The 20,889-nt window shown below is 54.7% G+C and overlaps 1 protein-coding gene across 4 annotated transcripts in view; it reads right to left on the bottom strand.

Moving 5' to 3' along the window:
* The window catches only part of DLG3 (discs large MAGUK scaffold protein 3), a 52,299-nt gene extending 31,410 nt beyond the window's left edge, over positions 1-20,889 (bottom strand). For 2 of the 4 annotated variants that reach the window (XM_087727800.1, XM_087727802.1), the window contains exon 1: positions 4,781-5,179. In XM_087727800.1, coding sequence (XP_087583926.1) covers positions 4,781-5,164 — 384 coding nt within the window. In that variant the 5' untranslated portion in view covers positions 5,165-5,179. Of the gene's footprint in view, positions 1-4,780; positions 5,180-13,725; positions 13,855-18,254; positions 18,389-19,098; positions 19,231-20,745 lie in introns of those variants that run through there. The other 2 variants (XM_087727801.1, XM_087727799.1) reach the window with 2 other exon arrangements.

Genomic DNA, 20,889 nt, shown 5'->3' with positions numbered 1-20,889 from the left:
AGGCAGGGGTCTCCCCAACAAAGGAGGCTTTTTTTTCCTATCGGCCTCCGAGTACCTCTAGCCACATGGGGAGAGGGCAAGTCTCCTGGAAAGAAGACTTACAGCCATTGCCATCCAGTGGCAAACCTTCAGGTGGCAGGTAGCCTGGTTCCACCACAAATCCGCGAAGCCCTTATCCGCGGAGACATAAGCGCGAAGACTAATTCGCCCGTTCTAAGCGCTAAGGAAAAACGCGACCCTACCGCGATGACATAATCGCGGAGGGCAAATCCGCGCATCCCCAAGCACTCAGTACCCTAAACCTAACCCTAAACCTAACCCTAAAACCCCTAAACCTAATCCTAACCCTTACCTTAATTGAAATCGGCTTTCTGCCGCGGCGCCGTTTTAAAGCGCCCTTCTGTTGTCGCGCTGTTGTCGCGCGGTGATGGCGTCGTGGCTTTAGCGACGCGCTTATGTCTCCGCGCTTAAGGGCTTCGCGGTTTTGTCATGCCACAGGTAGCCTGGCCAGAAAGGGCTGGATAATCAGGCCTGCAAATAACACCGCAGGGCCTCCCCCCACCCCACTTTTCCACCCCACTGGGGAAGGGCACTGCTCCACTCGGCCTCAAGGCACCCTGGCCTCAAATTTTACGTACAACAGGCCTTGTCTTTTCAGCCAAGAGGACTGGATGGGGTTGGCTTTTGTAGGCAGGAAAGCAGCGGGGTTACCCTCCTGATGCCCAAAAAGGAAGAGAAATCAGCCCCCCCCCTTCTTGAATGGAGAGAGAGCTGAACAGAGGCCGATCTAAGCTAAGAACAGCCAAGGAGAGGCTTCCTAGAGAGGCACACATATAACTTCTTCCTATACATTAAGATTAGTTTGGAGCAGGTGTCACAGATCAGCAGGCAGATCTAGCGAGATCCTCCCTGCCCATCTCCAAGGCTTCCGGTCCAAAATGGGGAAGGGAAAGGGGGGGGATCCCTCAGCTGATTCTCAAGGTTCTGCCGAGAGAAAAAAAAAGTTGGCACCGCCCGGCTCTCCGAGCCAATGGAATGGAATGAATCATTTTTACGGCTGGGTTAGAATCCATCACTGGGTTCTAAGCCAAGTTGATTGCCTGCGAGAGAGAAAAGGAAGTCAAATTAGGGCCCCTCCCCCCACCTCAAAAATTAGTCATCAAGTATTGGCACAAGACTGACAAGACTCAGGACTAGGCCAAGCCAAAAAAAAAACCCCTCCATTCTACATTGGAGTGGCTCCGCGGGCACGCTGAAGCGGGCACAAAGATCACAAGTAGGCCCGTTTTGGCTTTTTTGACTCCCAGATTACTCTCCGGATTTCCCAACAGATTCCGACGTTACGGCATTTCCAAGATCAGCCAAGGCTGGCCATCCTCGTGGCATCGAGTATCATGGGAAAGGCCTGTTTCTGAGAAACTACCCCAGCAGCTAAGCAGGAAAACAGCCGGTAGGAAGGAGAGACGGAGAAAAGACAACTTGGGAATGGAAGCTCCTTTCCCCCCCCCCAAAGCCCCCTCCCCTCCTGCTCCCTGATGAGTAGTTATTCCATAGAGCCTGAGAAGATAAAGACCCCACATTTAAGACCCAAGGTTATACGTGGAGATTCAGAGAGGAGATAAAATTCCTGGAAGAATCTGGGGGGAATTGGCTGCGTCCCTTGTAGATCCGGGATCTGCCTGGAGGTTGCCTGGGATCTGAAGACCCCCTCCTTCTGCCCCACAGGTCTACTACCCAAGTTCTGCCTTTAAAAGGTGGTGCGACCTCTTGATCACCCTACCCAAGAGACGACCCTGCCCAAGGCCAGCCGGATATTCTCCGGTGACAAAGCTATTGACCAGTTAATAAATGAGATGGGATCAATGGGGACCAACAAGATTTGGTTCCAGCACATTCCAGCCCCAGCATCAAGACCCCCACGAAGACTCTCTCGGGGCGCACAAACAGCTGCCGCTAGAGGGGCCCACAGAACTTATGGGTCAGGGAAGAATGGACGATTGCTATCACTGGGGGGCCTTCTAATTCAGATACCTGGGTGGGAAGGAGGTGGTGTCCAGAGGAGCACAACTCGGGTGGGAAAGGACCACCGCAGCACACCTGTGCACAACAGGCGACGAAAAGTGTGTGTGTGGCGGGGGGGGGGTACCCATTGCAGACCCAAGGGAAAAAGCGCAGGCGAAGCTGGAAACAGATAACAGATGATCTCCAATCTGCCAAAGAGATTGCAAGATCCTAAAAGCCGGCCTCCGGATTTGTGCCAAGGGCTGAGAGGCAGAAGGATCCCCAGTGATTGACTGCCGCCCTCTCCCCCCGGCGATCCCTACCCCATAAGAGGGCAGAGGCACACAAGGGTTTCCCCAAGGGGGCTGGAGGGGGGGGAGGGCAGATGCTGGAAGTCCCTAGGATGGAGAACCTGGGAGAAGCCCTCTGTTCTCAGGGCTCCACTTATCCTAGATGCCAGGCAGCTGAGGCAGGGTGTGGGGGGGGGGGATAGGTTTTTCGTTCCCTCTGAGTCATAGCGAATGCCAAAGCAACCCTCGGTGGCAGACATCCTGCCTTGCGCACAACAGGGAGAACATCCCGAGGGGGAGCCAGGCGAAGCGGCAGGGGTGGCTCCCCGCGGCCCCTCTACCCACCCACCACTCCAGCGGCCTGGCACCTCCTACGCCAGCCCGCCAGCCGGCTTGCCCACTTCCCCTGCTTTCCCCCAGCTGTGCTGCTTTCCACTCCGCTCCCCCCCCACCCACCCTCCTCCTCCTCCTCCGCCGCCTCCACCTTCCAGTGTCAGGATGAAGCTCCCTCCCTCCTCCCTCTCTGAATAGAACATGAGTAGCCATAGCAACCTCACTCTGCCAACCTCCACCTCCAGCTTCTCGGCCCCATCCTCTCGCTCCCTCGTTCCCCCCCCCACTCCTTGCCTCGGGAAACCCACCCACCCCTGGGACCCCCCGCAGCCCTCCTGCCCCACCCGCCCACCCTCAGCCAGGCGCCCCACCCACCTGCCCCCTCCGCCTTGTCCCATTTTATCCCTTGTCACCCACTCCTTTCGCCTCAGGCAACCTCCGAGTGGCCATTGGATGCCCGGCTCCCTCCATCTCCTCTTCTCCCATCCTGGGCACCATCAAGGGCTCCAGAATGGGAGAAGCCAGTTCACCCCGAAGATAAGGCTGCCTCTCTCACTTTTCTAACCCTCCCTGCCCCCCTCCCCAAAAAAAGAACCCCCCCCAAATGGTGTTGTGATGGGCTGAACTGGCACAGGCCAGCCACGGGGGCAGGAAGGCCTCCCTCTCCAGATCAGCCTACCCCCCCCCTTGCACTGCCCTCCTGCCAACTGCTTCGCCATGGCACGTGTGTGCCCTGTTCTGGGCCACTCCACAGTGGCAAATGGGGCCCCTGTTCCTTCAAGCCCCTGGCTAAGGATCCCCACTTCACGAGCTACTGGGAAATGATGGGAGTGGGGGAGGCATTGAAAAGATTCTGTGTGTGGGGGGGGATTCCTGTCCTACAAAATCAATCACAGCCGCCTGGCCTCTCCCAGGCTCTGCCGATTCCCCTCATGCCTTGTGGCAACTGACACCAGAGATAAAAGTGGGGCCAATAACGAGGGGCATGATTGGCACTCAAGCCAGGCCTTCCTTCTTCCCCATGTGCCAGTGCCAAAGAGCCATAAGGAAGGCCAGGCAATTAGAAGCACCTCCACACACGTAGCAGGGATACAGGCAACCTGGGACATGCCCCACCTCCCCTTCTGGCACTGCTAAAGGCAGCCCAGTGCCCAGTACCAGGCCACGGGGGGACCACGCCGCTTGGCCAGGCTGGCAGAGAGAGAGAGAGAGGTGCCCCTTCCCAGGGGAGGCTCAATGCAAACCCCGCCGAGACTCCTGTGAGGAATGTGGCCTGTCTGGGCCCTCTCTCTGAGCCCCATCCTCCACAGCCTGCCAGGACCTCTCCAGATCAGCTGCTACATGCCAGCCCCCACCACCACCACCAAAAAATGCCTCCCCCTCCCCAGTCCTCCCAAACGTTTTCTCATCACGCCACCATTGTGCCTTTCGACCAGCAGTGCATTAAACAGCCAGATCCAGAGCAGAGTGGTCCTTCACTCCGCGCGCACACACACACACACACACGCACATCTTGCCACTGCCATCTTAGGAGAGAGATGTGTATGTACCAATTCCCATCTGGGGGAAGGGAGCCCAGCGGCTTCAGGCACAGATTGCCCACAGTAAAAAAAACCCACACTTCCAGCCAGCTACCCAAGCTGCCTTCGGGCAAGGGGGTATCAGGGAAAAGCCCATGAAGCTGTGGCACAACCGCAATGCCCAATGCCAAAGAGAGAGGCCGGCCCCATGCCAGGGCTGCTCCCCCCTACTTCCCCCCTGGACGCCCCCCCCCCCCCAGGATTCTGCCCCTGGAGGGCTGGCATCCTCCCGCAACGGAGGCTTGGCCCACTCGCGCAAAGCGGGGACCCACCGAGGCAGCCTCCATTTTATTGCCTCGCGTGAGGCTCCATCCATTTTCTCCGCTGGGATCGCCCAGGCAGCGGCTGCTGCGGCGGGGAGCTTTCCCCGAGCCGTCTCGGGGCCGAAGGGGTCCGCCAGCCCCCTTGGCTCAGAAGGGGTTGCGGGGGTGGGGGTGGGATAGACGGGGTCCTCCCCAACGGACGCTTGGCCTGGGTGGGCGCATCCACGCGCGGACCGGCCGCTCGAGGGCCTCCCCCCCCCACCCGCTCCTGCCCACCCGCGGGCGCCCGAGGAGGAGCGACGGCGGCACCCACCTGTTCATACCAGTCGCGGTTGGAGCAGGTGCACTCGGGCCACCAGGCAGGGCTGCTGCCGTTGATCTTGGGGGTGCCCGCCCCGCCGCCCCCCTTGGGCGGCCCCTGCTTGGGCGGCGCGGGGGGCGCGCTGTCGCGGGCCGTGGGCACCAGCTTGCCCTTGGCGCGGGCCGTGGGGGTGGCGCCCCCGGGCTGCGAGGGCAGCGTCTGCGAGCCGTAGCCCCCGTAGCCGCCCCCGCCGCCGCCGCCCCCGCCGCCGCCGCCGACGAACTGCTCGTGCTGCTGCCACTCGCCGTAGCTGGGGGGCTCCATGCGCCGCAGGGCCGCCATGCGCGTCACCTCGTAGCACTCCGGGCAGCGGCAGCAGTGGTGGTGCTTGTGCATCTTGGCCGCGCCGAGACAATGACCCCGCCGGCCCCCGCGCGCCGCGCCCGCCGCCCGCCCGCCGCCGCCGAGCCCGTCACCTCCGCGGGCGCGCCGACCACGCCGCCGCCGTCGTCGCTAGCGCAGCATCACCGCGGCGGCGGCGGCAGGCGCGCTGCATCGCCCAGCCCTCCGAGCCTGCCCAGCTCCGGGGAGGGGGGCGCCCACTGCTGCTCCCGCCGGCCGCGGTCGCTGCTGCTGCTGCTGCTGCTGCCAGGGGCGGCCGGGCGAGCGGGGGCTTCTGCGGGCTGGCGAGGAAGGGGCCGCTGCCGCTGTTGCTGCTGCTGCTGCTGCTGCCGGCGCGGCTGGAGAGAGCGGAGGGGCCGCCGCCGCTGCCTGCGCTCCCTGGACGGGAAAGGGGGAAGGCAGAGCATCGCGCTCGCCCCGCCGCTCCCGTTCGCCGCGCCGCAGCCAATCGGGGCGCAGGGCCGCGGCAGCAGCGCCGAGCATGTTAAGCAGGGGGCCTTAAAGGCGCAGCGGCCGCCCTCCCTCCCGCACACCGCCCCGGGGGTGGAGGCGGAGGAGCCGGCCCGGGCCTCTCCTCTCCACCCGCTTCTGTCTGGACACTCGCCCTGCGAGGTAGGCCAGGCAAGGGAAAGCCCCCCCCCTTCAGGGCTGGGCTGGAAAGGCCAAAGAAACCCCGGCCTGGATTCTTCTTGCAGCGTCCAGAGGAGCTGCTTTGACTGGGGTCCTGTCATCCCTCCCCATCGAAGGCACAACTGGAAGCGGAGGAGCCCTTAACCCTCCTTCCTCCCGGTTGACCGGCTCCTCTTCTCCCTGACCCCAGCAGCTTCCCAAGGTCAGCCAAGGTCAGCCGGCTGCCACCTCTGGCCTAGCCCAAGTCAGGGCTCTCTCTCCAAGGGCTGCTTCTCTGGCTGCCCTTTGGCACCCTCGCCTTCCCTCTTCCCCACAGCTGTGGGGCATCCTGGGGTTAACTAGACCTAACTCTGGGGGAGCCCAGGCCGGCCAGGCCTCCAAAGGCTATCTATCTCCCTCTAAGAAATTCCCTAGAAATGGTCTTTTCTGAAAGTGCGCACAGAATCTGAACTCTTAGATGGCATCCTGGCAGGGCACCAGGTCCCAAACCCGCCAAGGTCCAAATCCTCACTCGGGTGCTTACAAACGGAGCATGATTCACACCCGGTTCCACCTGTACATCACGTGCAAACTGAACCAAGCCTGATAGAAATAGCGGAGCAGCCTCGACCAGTGTGGAAGCTGCCGGGAGAATAATTTGCATTTTTATCTCACGCAGGGAAGAAAAAAACCGAAGGAGGAGAAGCCTCTTCTTCTCAAAGTCTGGCCTGCGACTCGGCCAGGGCCCTTCTTCTTCCAACAGTACCTTCTCTACCGACACACACACACACACACACCACCACCACCGCAATAGCAATAGCAATTAGACTTATATACCGCTTCATAGGGCTCTCAGCCCTCTCTAAGCGGTTTACAGAGTCAGCCCCCAACAATCCGGGTCCTCATTTTATCCACCTCGGAAGGATGGAAGGCTGAGTCAACCTTGAGCCGGTGAGATTTGAACCGCCGAACTGCAGCTAGCAGTTCAGCTGAAGTGGCCTGCAATACTGCATCCTAACCACTGTGCCACCTCTGCTCTTCAGATCCAAGAAATGCCTCTCAGGAGAGAAACAAACCCCCACAAAGGCCCGTCAAAGCACGAGAGACCGTGAGTTCAAGTCCCACCTCAGCCAGGAAAGCTGGCTGGGTGGGTGACTTTGGGTGAATCCCACTCCCCCCCCTCTCAGCCCAATCCACCTCACAGGGTTGTTGTGGGGGGGAAATAGGAGGATTAGATCTGTGCACTGCCTTGAGTTATTTGTAAAAGTAATAATGCAAATATGTAAATAAAAGTAAATACTTTTTTTTTAAAGCCTCCAACTAATAAGGCTTGTCTTTGGGGGCCATTATTAGTCGTGCTAGCTATGCTTCTTAATCGGGAATTGTGGGGTTCCTAGCCCAGCCCCAAACCCTGAATTTAGCAACTTGGGACACTTTTTTTTTCTGCCTCTGGTAAACCTGACAATGGTCCGGTCTGTGGCTCCATGAGATTGAAGTGGAAGGTGAATCCTCCTCAAAAGAGGAGGGTGGAAGGGAGAGAAAGAGAAGGAGAGATAGTAGGAAAGGAAGAGGAAGAGTGGAGGAGAGGTAAGGGAAGAAGAAAGAGGTAAGGAGAAGTGGGTGGAAGGGAGAGAAAGAGAAGGAGAGAGGGCAGGAAAGAAAGAGGAAGAGTGGAGGAGAGGTAAGGGAAGAAGAAAGAGGTAAGGAGAGGAGGGTGGAAGGGAGAGAAAGAGAAGGCGAGAGGGCAGGAAAGAAAGAGGAAGAATGGAGGAGAGGTAAGGGAAGAAGAAAGAGGTAAGGAGAGATGGGTGGAAGGGAGAGAAAGAGGAAAGGAGAGGTGGGTGGAAGGGAGAGAAAGAGAAGGAGAGAGGGCAGGAAGGGGAAGAGAGGGGGTAGGAGTAGGGGAGAGGTAAGGGAAGAAAGAAGGGGAAGGAGAGGAGGAAGGAAGGAAGTAGAGAAGGAAGGGAGGGAGAAAAGAAAGGGAAAATAAGGTGGTGTTACAACAGGCGAAAGGGATGGTAAACAAAGCAACTCAAACTGTATATTATAACCTGTTAAATGGAATAACAAAAGTATAATGACAAAGAAAAAGAATAACTATGTGAATGTATATCTATAATTGTATGTAAGAGAATAAATGACAGTAAGAATATAAAACACAATATAGGTAAACAATATTTTGTTATAAATAGCTAAGTATAAATTAATAAAGAATTGTACATAAAAATGGATAACGAATAAGGGGACCATGAATGCAAGATAGAAATGTATAGAAAGGGAAAACACTAACTGCAAAGAATCCGAGACGGAATTGCTGTATGATATACGATGGAACTTAGCAATAGCAATAGCAGTAGACTTATATACCGCTTCATAGGCCTTTCAGGCCTCTCTAAGCGGTTTACAGAGAGTCAGCATATTGCCCCCAACAATCTGGGTCCTCATTTTACCCACCTCGGAAGGATGGAAGGCTGAGTCAACCCTGAGCCGGTGAGATTTGAACCGCTGACCTGCTGATCTAGCAGTAGCCTGCAGTGCTGCATTTAACCACTGCGCCACTTCTTGTTCCTATGTTGTTTTAAGTCATGTGTCTGTTTCTGTTGATGTGTTTAAAATAAAAATTAAAAAAAGAAGAAGAATCCTCCTCAATCAAGCCTTGGGCAGCACGGGGAGCCCTGACCTGTACCCGAACCCCCCACCTCTCTCCCAGTGGGAACCTCCCATAAGACCACTGATGTTCTTCTCCACCCTGGACCTCCTCTTGTCATATTCACAGCAGCCCCAGAAAGTGTCAGGTGGAGTGAGGGGCCGGCCACATCCAGAGGGTGGGATTTGAGCCCTGGGCTCCCTGGAGCTGCACTTCTCCAAAACCTTATAACAGCCCCCCATCCTCATGCCAAACAAGGGCTACTCTGACAGAAACATAGTCAATCTTCACTCGTGTATATGTAAACACGACCATTTTTACCCGGTTGCCCACTGTGCCCACTGGAATGCCACTCCAAAGTGGCACATGCCCCTTCCTTAACCATTACAGGGCCGGATTTTCCTATAGGCTAACTAGGCTTCAGCCTAGGGCCTCAAGATCAAGAGGGGCCTACATTCAAATTGTTTAGCAAAATTAAAATTACACTATTCTAAAAACAGTGAACACTAAAACACTGAACCGAAAATAAGGTGAAATTCTACGCACGTGACTAATAAACAAACATAAAAATGTATTGGTTAAGATCGCTCCAGCGCTGCGGCAGTTGGGGAGCCCGCCCACGTTCCCGCCACCGGCGGTCGGGCGAGAGGCGCGGCCGCTCCCAGTAGCCGCCCCGTCGACGCGGAGCCCACCAGCGGCCAGGCAGGTGAGAGCGAGGGGGCCGAGCCGGGCAGCTGAGCGCAGCAGGGGAGGCGGCTGGCCTCGCTGCCTTTGCCGCAGAGCAGAGCCGCCCTCCGTCGGGAGGCCAGCTATATATATTGATATATATTGATATATATCACAGTAATGATGTATTTTATTGTCTCTCGTGTAATTTACAAACTTAAAAATGGGAGGTGAAAGGGCCTCATAAGTGGAATAGCCTAGGGCCTCTTTTCATCTAAATCCGGCCCTGATTACAGCGCATGGCAAGAATTGCCACAATCAATCCAACGCCACCCACAAACTGCGCAAGGAGGTGGACCCCAAAGAATTTCAGCAATGGACCTTCCCTGCAGGGGAGAAGTGACCCTCCGGGACCCGATCAGCTGATCAATATTTGGAGGATCCTGTTCTAAACGTCCCAGGACCACCAACGCAATCCACACTGGGTGGACCCCTGCCTCACATTAAGCCTCGTTGGTTTCCCCTAGAGAGATGGACACACACACACTCTCTCTCTCCCCCAAGATGTTGCAAACTAGGATGACCATTCAGCCTGTTTTGTGAACTGCAGTGAGCCACTTCCTATTCCAGAAGCCAAACTGAATCAACTGCCTTGGTGGGATCTTCTGCGTCCTACTAAGGGTGGGATATCTCTCTCTCTCTCTCTCTCTCTCCAGACAAGAAGGATGGCGTAATTCCAAGGGACTCTGGAGCTCCTTTCTCAGGCGTCCAAAGCGAGGCCCACCATGCCCAGCCCTGGCATGATGTGGCCCTTCTGCCTCCCTTGCCAAGAGAGCGTGGCACGACAAAACCGCGCTCGACTAAAGCGCGCCCGATGAAACCGCGTCGCTGACGTCATCAACAGGGCGACAACAGCGAGCGCGGAGAAAGAAGGGCGCTTTAAATAGCGCTTTGAAAGCAAGCCGATTCAAGTTAAGGTAAGGCTTAGGTTTAGGGCTGGGTTTAGGGTTAGGGTTAGGGTTAGGGTTAGGTTAAGGGTTAGCTTTAGGGTTAGCTTTAGGGTTAGGGTTAGGGTTAGGTTAAAGGTTAGGGTTAGGTTTAGGGTTAGGTTAAGGGTTAGGTTTAGTTTTAGGGTTAGGTTAAGGGTTAGGTTTAGGGTTAGCTTTAGGGTTAGGTTTAGGGTTAGGTTAAGGGTTAGGTTTAGGGTTAGGTTAAGGGTTAGGGTTAGGTTAAGGGTTAGGTTTAGGGTTAGGGTTAGGTTTAGGATTAGGTTTAGGGGGGGTTAGGTTTAGGTTTAGGGGTTAATTTTAGGTTTAGCGTTTACAGCGTGCTTCTGTCTCCGCACTGTTGTCGCCCTGTGATGACGTCAGCTACGCGGTTTCGTCGAGCACCCTTTAGTCGAACGCGGTTTTGTGGTGGAACCCAAGAGAGGACCAGGGGAAACGGAGGCAATTAAAAGGTGGAAGCGGCCTCATCCCCAGAGCTAAACCCCAAAGGGAGAGGGACGAGGTGATGCAACTTGTTGGAGGGTTTAACACTCGGTCCTCCAAAGCGCCGCCACGGTGACATTGGGGCCCAAATCAAGACCTCACGGAGGGGGGGGGGCAAATGAGCATTATGCGAGTCCTACCACCAGCCTAGCGAATGCAAATGGGGAACTTCATCGCCTTTGGGAGCCAATGGTCAGCAGCTCCGCGAGGCCCCAGGAAGCCCCTTCTGAGCACAGGGGAAACCCCCAGTCCCATCACGGTGGCATTGAAGCGGACTTCACAAGTCGGATTTCCTTTCAGAGAGGCTTCCACACTTATGCTGGGGTGGGCACCTCCTAGCTCACCCCCCCCTCCCCATCCTTCCAGATCCAGGAACAGCCGCCCCTCCAGCGATCTCCCTTGAATGTCCTTCCAGGCTCTGGATCTCAAGGTCTGGAAAAGCAGAGGTGGGGGGGAGGCAGGCTGTTCCTTCAAACACCCCCCCCCTCCCTGGGTCCCCTTTAAAGAAGGAAGGTAATACAACAGATTTCTGAATGGCTGTTCCCTCCCCCTCCCACCCACTCACTTCCTAGCCAATCGGCAAGCTGGAATCCCAGCAGCAGGGATCTCTTAAAGGCACCGCTGAGGGCTGACCAGAATCCCATTTCCAGGCTTTTCGGTGGCTTTCCACAAAGCGCCCCCCCCCCCACCACTTCAGTGGGTTTTGCCTCTTTGGCCGATTCTTCCCTGCCAACCCGGTGATGCCCAAGTGGCCGGATGGCATGCAAAGCCACGAGGCCGTCTTGGGATGCCAACGCCATCAACGTCCCCTGGAGGAGAGCTTGCCCAGGAGAATCTGCTGCTCCTGGAGAATCTGCCCCCCGGGGAGACACAACTGACAGGACAGAAGCTTCCCCCGTCACTCCAGAGATGTGTGGGGCAGCACTTCTGAATGGAGGGAATCACCCCACATCCTCTGAAGAGACGAGGGTTGGCATAGAACAGTGTTTCTCAACCTTGTCCCACCTGAAGATGCGGGGACTTCAACTCCCAGAATCCCCCAGCCAGCGAATGCTGGCTGGGGAATTCTGGGAGTTGAAGTCCACGCATCTTCAGGTGGGACAAGGTTGAGAAACACTGGCATAGAATCTCTCTCATAGCCACTAAGTATTTGCTACAATAGGCCACCATGCTGCCCCCACCCCCCTCGGAAGAGAGTGCAGAAAAAGGGATGGCTCTGGGCAAGTTATCTTGTCCTGATGGGGCTGGGGGGGGGGTGTGCAGAGGGAAAGCAGGATTGAATCAGGGCTCGGAGGCCCCCCAGTTAGGCTCTGCCCCGGCCCCTCTCATCTTCCTGCTCCCCAGTTACCGGGAACTGCCGGACTGGAAATGGCGGCTGGGCACGTGGCTGCGCTCCGGAGCCGACCAGGGGCCGCAGAGGGTTGTTCCCTCCACTTCAGGAGAGGAGCCACGTCCTGAGGCCTGAAAGTGAGCGTGGGGTGGGGGTGGGGAGATTGGGGGGGGGGAGCAACCTTTGGAGTTGGAGCAGGGAGGAAGCCAGGAGACCCTCCTCTGCCCCTTGTCCCCGTGCCTGCCCCCCAAAAAGCGCCTCTCCCTGGGGCAGAGGACCCAGCTGCCCTTGCTTCTGCCTGGAATGACCAGCCAGAAACGCCAGGACGCTGGACCCCCCACACACACCCCAGGACAGGATGGAGCTCCCAGCTGAAACCAACGTGAGACTCGAGGTTCCCAATCTCCCCCCCCCAAAAAGAAAGGTCTCCTCTGCCATTCCTGCAGCCAGCCTGGCTCCATTCAAACAGCAGCTGGGTTGCTAAGCAGCCGCGGAAGATGTCCGGAGAGGAAGGAGCCCACGTGAAATCCGCTGCGCGCTCGTGGCCCAAACCTGGGCTCTCCCCTCCGCTGCAAGGAGGACCATCAACACCCCCCCCCAAACTCCATTTTTTTTTGACACTCAGGAGGCTGACGGACACTCCCAGATAACAGCTGGCCTTCCGACAGCACAGAACCACTGGCTGTGCTTGCAATCAAACGAGGGATGCTCTGAGCATGCAATCTGGGGGCAGAAGCAGGATTCAGCTATGCCCTCATTCACTGTCATTCTCCCCCCACCCCACCCCCCCTCCCCAAACCTTAACATTGCTGACTTCCAGAACCGGCGGGACCAAAGACTCTAGGAGTGTGATTGATGCGTGGAGACCTTCATGCAAGAAAAATGGCAGGACACCCCTTTGAGTTCAGCTTGCTAAGTTTTTTTTTCCTTGGGGAGGGAGGGGCTGCTGGTTTAAGGGGAAGAGCAAAGCAGGCTGCCCCAAGGGCTCTTAAACACAACTGGACTCCAGAGAGAAATTAGTTTCACACATACACACACAATTCTCCTGCCCCCTCCTCTCTGGATCCCACTGGATCTTCTCCCAGCCTTGTTCTCACCCCCCCACCACCCCCCAGATCTCCTCATTTCACAGGAGGCCGAGCCCTACTGCTCCCATTCCTGGTTTTGCCCCCCCCCCAACCTCCCCCAGCTGCTTCTCTGCAGCATTTTTTTTTCTCACAAATTTTTTAATTTTTATTTTCATACACTCACATGTATACTGGACATAGCCAACACCATTAAACAATAATTGCATCAATTCCTCTTGTCAACAAGGCCCCAGAAAATAGAAACCCAATATAACTCTTCCGCCCTCCATACACCTCTTTCTTCCACCCCCTCCAACTTTCTATCTTCCCTCCATCATCCCCCTCTACCCTACTTCCCCTCCCCCTCTACCACTCCTCTCTCCACATCCACTCCCTCCCTTCCTTCTCACCCTCCCTCCCATCCTCTCTCCCACCCCTCTCTGCCCATCTTTCTTCTTTCCCACTCCTCCGCTCCTTGGTGTATTTCCGCTACATATCAATATACTTGGCCTATTCAATATATCAATACACTTGGCCTATTCAATATATCAATATACTTGGCCTATTCAATATATCAATACACTTGGCCTATTCAATATATCAATATACTTGGCCTATTCAATAAATCAATATACTTGGCCTATTCAATATATCAATATACTTGGCCTATTCAATATATCAATATACTTGGCCTATTCAATATATCAATATACTTGGCCTATTCTCTGCAGCATTGAGACCCTCACCTTGGGCAAGACGCCGCTGACCCCCACCACCACCAGGCTGCAGACTTGTGCGGGCAGCTCCATCCTGCTCTGGGTCACTCTCACCAACTGGGGCACCGGTTCTGCCTCTACGGCCCCCGTTGCTCTTCCCTGGAAGGTTGAAAATAAAAACAATGAACTCTGGGGTAGAGAGGAAAAGGGGGGGCTTCCATTCTGAAAGGCAAACAGTCTGTGCCCACTCTGGCCTCACCTGGGATTGTGGGATTCCTCAGCAACCAGAGGGAAAAGCCCACCGAGTTGCAAAGGATTCGACACCCTCCCCCTGGGGCCCATGCACACACACACCCAGGTTAGCCCTGGCTGCATCAGCCAAATCCCCCCCCCTCCCTAGATTCTCAGCCATCCTAAGGAGGCACAAGGCGGAAGGGGGGGGAAGCCTCTTTTTACTGATATTCCCTGTAACTCCACTGAGTATCATGGAGGCATCTGAGATGCTTTTGAAGGCTTGGAAGATTTATTTGCACCCTTGCCTAAAATTCACGCTGATTAGCAGCGCCCGAGAGAGCTACGGAGGCATTTGCTAATAATCCTTCCTCCTGGAAGTCACTTTTTCTCAAATCTGTTCCTCCGGGCGCCTAAGCCACTGACCGGGTGACAAGCCTCCACCGTGCCTGCTGTTGCCATGAGGATGGGAGCCCCGTGCTTTCCCCTTTCACAAAATAAGCACTGAAAAAGCACAGGCCCTCATTTTTTTTCAGGCTCGGCCAATTAAAACACAGCTTGTTGAGGAGGCCCCTCAAGGTCAGCCTGGAAGGGGAGCAGAGCCCACCCCTGCCACTGACCAGCCGGGGGTCTCCTTCTTGGCCTTGGACATTGGGAAGCCAGGAGATGATGGGAGGCAAAAGGGGGAGGGAAAGGGGGGAGGCTGTGGGGAGGAGCTACCTGTTAAGTACTTTGAATATGTTAAGTACTTTGAATGCATGCAGTTTCCACCAAGGTCCTCTGCTACCAGCAGGGACTCATTTAAGCAGATTTTTTATTATTATTTTTCCCCTTCTACACCGTGGCACGACAAAACCGCGGTCCACTAAAGCGCGCCCGATTAAAGCGCGTACCTGACGTCATCAGCAGCGTGACAAATACGACCGCGGAGAAAAAAGGGCGCTTTAAAAAGCGCTTTGAAAGCAAGCCGATTCACGTAAAGTTAAGGGTTAGGTTTAGGGTTACGTTAAGCGTTAGGGTTAGGTTTAGGGTTAGGTTAAGGGTTAGCGTTAGGTTAAGGGTTAGGTTTAGGGTTAGGTTAAGGGTTAGCGTTAGGTTAAGGGTTAGGTTTAGGGTTAGGTTTAGGGTTAGGTTTAGGGTTAGGTTTAGGGTTAGGTTAAGGGTTGGGTTTAGGGTTAGGTTTAGGGTTAGGTTAAGGGTTAGGTTTAGGGTTAGGTTTAGGGTTAGGTTAAGGGTTAGCGTTAGGTTAAGGGTTAGGTTTAGGGTTAGGTTTAGGGTTAGGTTTAGGGTTAGGTTAAGGGTTGGGTTTAGGGTTAGGTTTAGGGTTAGGTTTAGGGTTAGGTTAAGGGTTGGGTTTAGGGTTAGGTTTAGGGTTAGGTTTAGGGTTAGGTTAAGGGTTGGGTTTAGGGTTAGGTTTAGAGTTAGGTTAAGGGTTAGGGTTAGGGTTAGGTTTAGGGTTAGGTTAAGGGTTAGGTTAAGGGTTAGGTTTAGGGTTAGGTTTAGGGTTAGGTTAAGGGTTGGGTTTAGGGTTAGGTTTAGGGTTAGGTTAAGGGTTAGGTTTAGGGTTAGGTTTAGGGTTAGGTTAAGGGTTAGCGTTAGGTTAAGGGTTAGGTTTAGGGTTAGGTTTAGGGTTAGGTTTAGGGTTAGGTTAAGGGTTGGGTTTAGGGTTAGGTTTAGGGTTAGGTTTAGGGTTAGGTTAAGGGTTGGGTTTAGGGTTAGGTTTAGGGTTAGGTTTAGGGTTAGGTTAAGGGTTGGGTTTAGGGTTAGGTTTAGAGTTAGGTTAAGGGTTAGGGTTAGGGTTAGGTTTAGGGTTAGGTTAAGGGTTAGGTTAAGGGTTAGGTTTAGGGTTAGGTTTAGGGTTAGGTTTAGGGTTAGGTTAAGGGTTGGGTTTAGGGTTAGGTTTAGGGTTAGGTTTAGGGTTAGGTTTGGGGGGGTTAGGGTAAGGTTTTCGCGTTAATTTTAACTTTACTGCTCACAGCGTGATGTTTTCGTCGCGCTGTGATGACGTCAGGTACGCGCTTTCGTCGAGCGCGCTTTAGTCGACCGCGGTTTTGTGGTGGAACCTTCTACACCACCTTACAGTCATTACATCAACATTGTTATGTCATTATACCTGTACATGTATATAATATTTCGCTTCTATATTTGCACACCTTTATACACAGTTCTATATATATTTATATATATATATTGTTTTTTGGCTTAATTAATTTTTATTCTTGTTTTGCAGCCATTTGTACCAAATTGTTCCAAATTTCATAACATTCCGACTCTTCTTTATCTTTTAATTTCAGTGTTAATTTCTCCATCTCTGCACAATCCAAAGGTTTTTTTTTTAATCACTAATTCGTCCGAGGGGGTATTATTTTGTTTCCCAGCATTGGGCAAATGCTATTCTAGCTGTAGTTAGCAGATGTGTGAATATGTACTTAATTTTCTTTGTATATTTCCCTCATTTAAATCTGATTGGCCAAAAACCCTGCCGGAGGGTTTATAAAAGGACTTCTGCAGGACAGAACCTTCCCTGGATTGTAGATAGCAGTCACTGAATAAAGAGTTGTTGTTATAACGCATTAATAGAAATGGATTCGGAAACAGAATTAGTTAAAGACTGTATGATAAAGTGGGCACAAAATTTTGAAGAACCAATAATGTTGGATACATGGGGAAAGATTTGGGTGAGAAACGTAAAATTTACACAAGCCCAAAATTTGAGAGAAAACTTTTATAAGATGTTTTATAGATGGCATTTAGATCCTAAAAAACTGGCCTGTATGTATCCGAATTTACAACCTAAATGCTGGAGATGTGATTGTTTCGATGCTACATACCAACATATATGGTGGACTTGTAAAAAGGTAAAAGCATTTTGGATAAAAATATGGTGGATTATGCAAAACGTTCTTTAAAAAAAGGATAACGTTTACCCCGCACTTATTCTTCTTAGGTATAATTACTGATTGTACAGTTATGGAGACTAACTTGATTTTGCATTTAATAACCGCAGCAAGACTGCCGGTGGCGCAATACTGGAAGAAGGAAGACTTGCCTACTATTCAAGAATGGACATTAAAAGTAACAAACCTAGCAAAGATGGCTAAAATATCAGCATATCTCAAGGACCATTCAAATGAGAAGATATAAACTGGAGTGGAATAGATGGATTGACTGTACTCAAAATAAATACGGGGCCAAGAAATTCCATATGCCTCCTCCGTTCACCCAATCTAACACCACTCTAATGCCCAAATTGTGGACCTGCCTCCCACCATGCCCCCTCCACCGGTGCCAGTCTCGGTGGGTGCCCAGGGCAGCCTCCAATCATGGCAGGGGAATAAAAGGGCCGCTGCAGCACCTGGGATTCCCCCAGGGTCCACCACCGCCTGGAGAAAGGCAAAAAGAAAGGCCAGAGGAGCCCTGGGGCTTCCGCATTGGACTCCGGTGGAAAAGGTTCTCCCCACGTGCTTCTGCCCAGCTCTGCAGACAAAAGGGAAGGAGGGAAGGGAAAGGCACACTGTCACAGAGCCAAAGGGAGAATTGGGGCAAAAGGGCTTGGCCCCAGTCTAAGGGCAGCTTCTCACCCCTGGTAACAGGGGTCCAGGGAGCTAGAAGAGGTGTGAAAGGAAAAATGAGAAAGGAAAGGAAGATAAAAGGAAGGGAAGAGAAAGAAGATAAAAGGAGGAGGAAGGGAAGAGAAGGAAAGGAGGTTAAAAGAAGGAGGAAGGGAAGAGAAGGAAAGGAGGTTAAAAGAAGGAGTAAGGGAAGGAAGGGAAGATAAAAGAAGGAAAAGGGAAGATAAAAGAAGGAAAAGGGAAGGAAAGGAAGATAAAAGATAAAAGAAGAAAGGGAAGGAAGATAAAAGAAGGAAAAGGGAAGGGAAGGAAGATAAAAGAAGGAAAAGGGAAGGAAAGGAAGATAAAAGAAGAAAGGGAAGGAAGATAAAAGGAGGAAGGGAAGGAAAGGAAGATAAAAGAAGAAAGGGAAGGAAGATAAAAGGAGGAAGGGAAGGAAAGGAAGATAAAAGGAGGAAGGGAAGGGAAGGAAGATAAAAGAAGGAGGAAGGGAAGGAAAGGAAGATAAAAGAAGGAAAAGGGAAGGAAAGGAAAAAAGAAGAAAGGGAAGGAAGATAAAAGGAGGAAGGGAAGGAAAGGAAGATAAAAGAAGGAAAAGGGAAGGGAAGGAAGATAAAAGAAGAAGGAAGGAAAGGAAAGGAAGATAAAAGGAAAAGAGAAGGAAAGGAAGATAAAAGGAGGAAGGGAAGGAAGATAAAAGAAGGGGAAGGGGAAAAGAAAGGAAAAAGGAGAGGAACAGGAGCCCCTCAGTCTCACCTGCAGTGGGTGGCCCTCTTGGCCCCCTGGGTCAGCAACATCCTGGCTCTTGGAGGACCCCCCGGGCCCCAGACCAGCGGATCCATTTTGCTGGCAAGCAGGGAGCACGCTCAGCTTATAGCACTCCTGGATGTCTGGGGGGGGGACAGACCGAAAGGCGCCTTGAGAGTCCAGCTCAGGAGACCCTCCTGCCTTGCCCCCTGGCAGAGGAGCCCCTTCCCCCCCCCAAAAAAAGAACCTCTAAGCATCCTGGGACGCCATTCAGGCAGGCCCACGGTGTCTGAGGGAGACACTATCAGCTTTTCCCGGGAACTTTTCCAGGCCAGCAGCAAGCAAGGCCCCTAGGCTGAGCCTCCCCCCCCAATGCACCTTCTTCTCCCTCCCCAGGGTGGGAAGAGCCGACCCTCCCAAATGCCATTCCCAGAGGTCACCGCTCCTCCCTGCAGCCCCTCAGCAGAATCCAGAGTGGTCAAAGGGAGAGCTGGCTCCCTGGCATCCCTGCAAGGGCCACAGGTGCATCCTCCCGGCTGAGGGAGCCAGGCAGGAAGAGCCAGGGGGTGGGGTGGGGGGTCTCACCCGCAGAGCTAAAAAGGAGCTCTACCCCGCATGGAGCCCGGAGCTTAGCCAGCAGAGGGAGCAATCGTGGCCCCCCCCCTGAGAAGGCTCTCCGGGGCCCCCAGGCTCAGCTGCCCAGAGAATGTCCTCTGTAGAGACGGCTATCTTTGTGGGCGGCCCCCCACCCCCGCCAGGCAGCGGCTCTGGTTTAAGGGAGCCTATGCCCAGGTGCACCCCCAGGAGGGGCACGGCCTGCATGCCCGGCTGTTGCCAGCTCCCCCCCCCTTACCCAGCAGGGCCTGGAAAAGCTCGCTCTGAAATATACGGGTCACTTTCTCGATCGAGGCTCGCAGAGGCTGCTCGGCCGGGGACTGCAGAATGCCCCGATAGCGGGCCAGGATCGCCACAGCTCGCTGGGTATCTGCAAGGCAAGAACAAAGCTTGAGGGAGACCCGGGACAGAGGGGGGGCTCTATCCAGCAACACCCCCCCTCCCCAGCCAGGATACATGGCACAGGCAGGTTCCTGCAACTGGCAGAGGCCACTTCCTTGTCTCTCCACCTTTCCTAACAGGGCTCAGAACCCAGGATCCGCATTCACACAATCTGGGCTGTTTTGTCCCCTGGAGAGCCCCAAAGGGCAGCGCTGGCGGTCCCAGGGGTCCCAGCTAGAGTGGGCTGGTCTGGATGGGAGGTTTGTCTAACCAGGACCGGTTCTCCACTCGGAAGGGATCTCTTTTGGAGGGAGAGAGAGGTGGGTTCCTACCAGTTCGCCCCTCTTCGGTAGAACCGGTTCATCAAATCGGGAAGAGGTTCCACCAGTGGACCTGAAAAATTTTGAAACCCACCACTGGGAGGGACCCCAAGTTCTCAGGGGGTGGTGGAGGGGGATTGAAGGTGCTGCCAGCTTCAGCTCAGCTTCCAGAAGGGCAGCCTTGCATGGATGGGAAGACTCCTGGCCTTCCTCATCCTCGCTTTCTTCCCCCCATGCAACCCCCCCTCTCAGCATTTCATCCGGAGAAGGGCCAGGACCAGGACGATGCCCAGACCTGCCCCACCGCCTGCTCTCCCTGGCTAGCAAGAAGACCACCACCCCCTTCCCTCTCTGAAGTCCAGAGGGAGCCCAGAATCTCACTCTGGGAAGGGTCCACCCGACCCCTCACCCAAAGGGCCCCTGTATGCTCTCCGTGCACCCCTAGGCCTACAAGACCCCCAGCAATGCCCTAACCTGAGGGCTCTGTAAATGCCCCCCCCAAAAAAGTCATGGAAATAGGTAGCTGTTTCCTCTTTCAGGTCCATCCCTTGGAGACCCTCTTGGCTCAGCACCACCTTCAGGGCTCAAGGTTAGGTGGCCTCCCAGGGCAGAAGGAAAAGGTGAGCAGCTTTTCCAAAGAAACGTGGCATTCATGAGGACTAGAAGCACGACTAGTCCTCATGAATGGCACGTTAGGGTTAGGGGAGATCGAGGCCTGACTGCAGACCCTCTAGCAGGGGCAACCTCGGGGGGAAGGGGCGGGAAAGGAGCAAAGAATCCGGCGGTGGAAGTCCACACACGCGGGCGGGAGACGGGGGTCGCCAGGAGCCTCTCAGGGCCGGCACGGGGGCTCCCCGACTCCCTTCCCAGCCCCGCTCCCGAAGCTCCGGGCGCCGCCTGGACGACTTGAGCGCCTCCGGAACTCCTGCTGGGAAGTCCCCGGCCCCGCTTCCCTCTCCTCCACCCTATCCGGAAAAGTGGAGAAAGTTCCTGCCCAGCCGGTCCGAGTCCGGCGCCCGGAAAGGCCGCTGCTTCTGGGCCCCTGCAAGAGGGGGGGAAAGGGGGGTCCCAGCGGCCCAGAAGCTCCTTCCGAGCAGCCCCGGATCGCGCCGGCCCCGCGGGTTGCGCCGCAGCGCTTCAGCCCGCCCGACCCCCGACCCCCACCTAGGGCCGGCGCCCCTTACCCTCGCGGCTGCTCATCGGGCCGGGCTGCGCGTCCTCGGGAGGAAGGCGGGCGAGGGGCGAGGGTTGGGCCGGCCCGCCCTGGCCGGAGGAAGGGCGGGAAGAGCGGCGGCCGAAGGGGCCGCCTCCAACTTTCCGAGCGGGCG

Source organism: Thamnophis sirtalis, unplaced genomic scaffold (assembly GCF_051295495.1).
Source record: "Thamnophis sirtalis isolate CommonGarterSnake01/CBP01778 unplaced genomic scaffold, rThaSir2_p1.2 scaffold_13, whole genome shotgun sequence".
NCBI classification, from domain to species: Eukaryota; Metazoa; Chordata; class Lepidosauria; order Squamata; family Natricidae; genus Thamnophis; species Thamnophis sirtalis.
The sequence above is the reverse complement of the archived record's forward strand: the minus strand, read 5'-3'. Positions and strand labels throughout refer to the sequence as shown.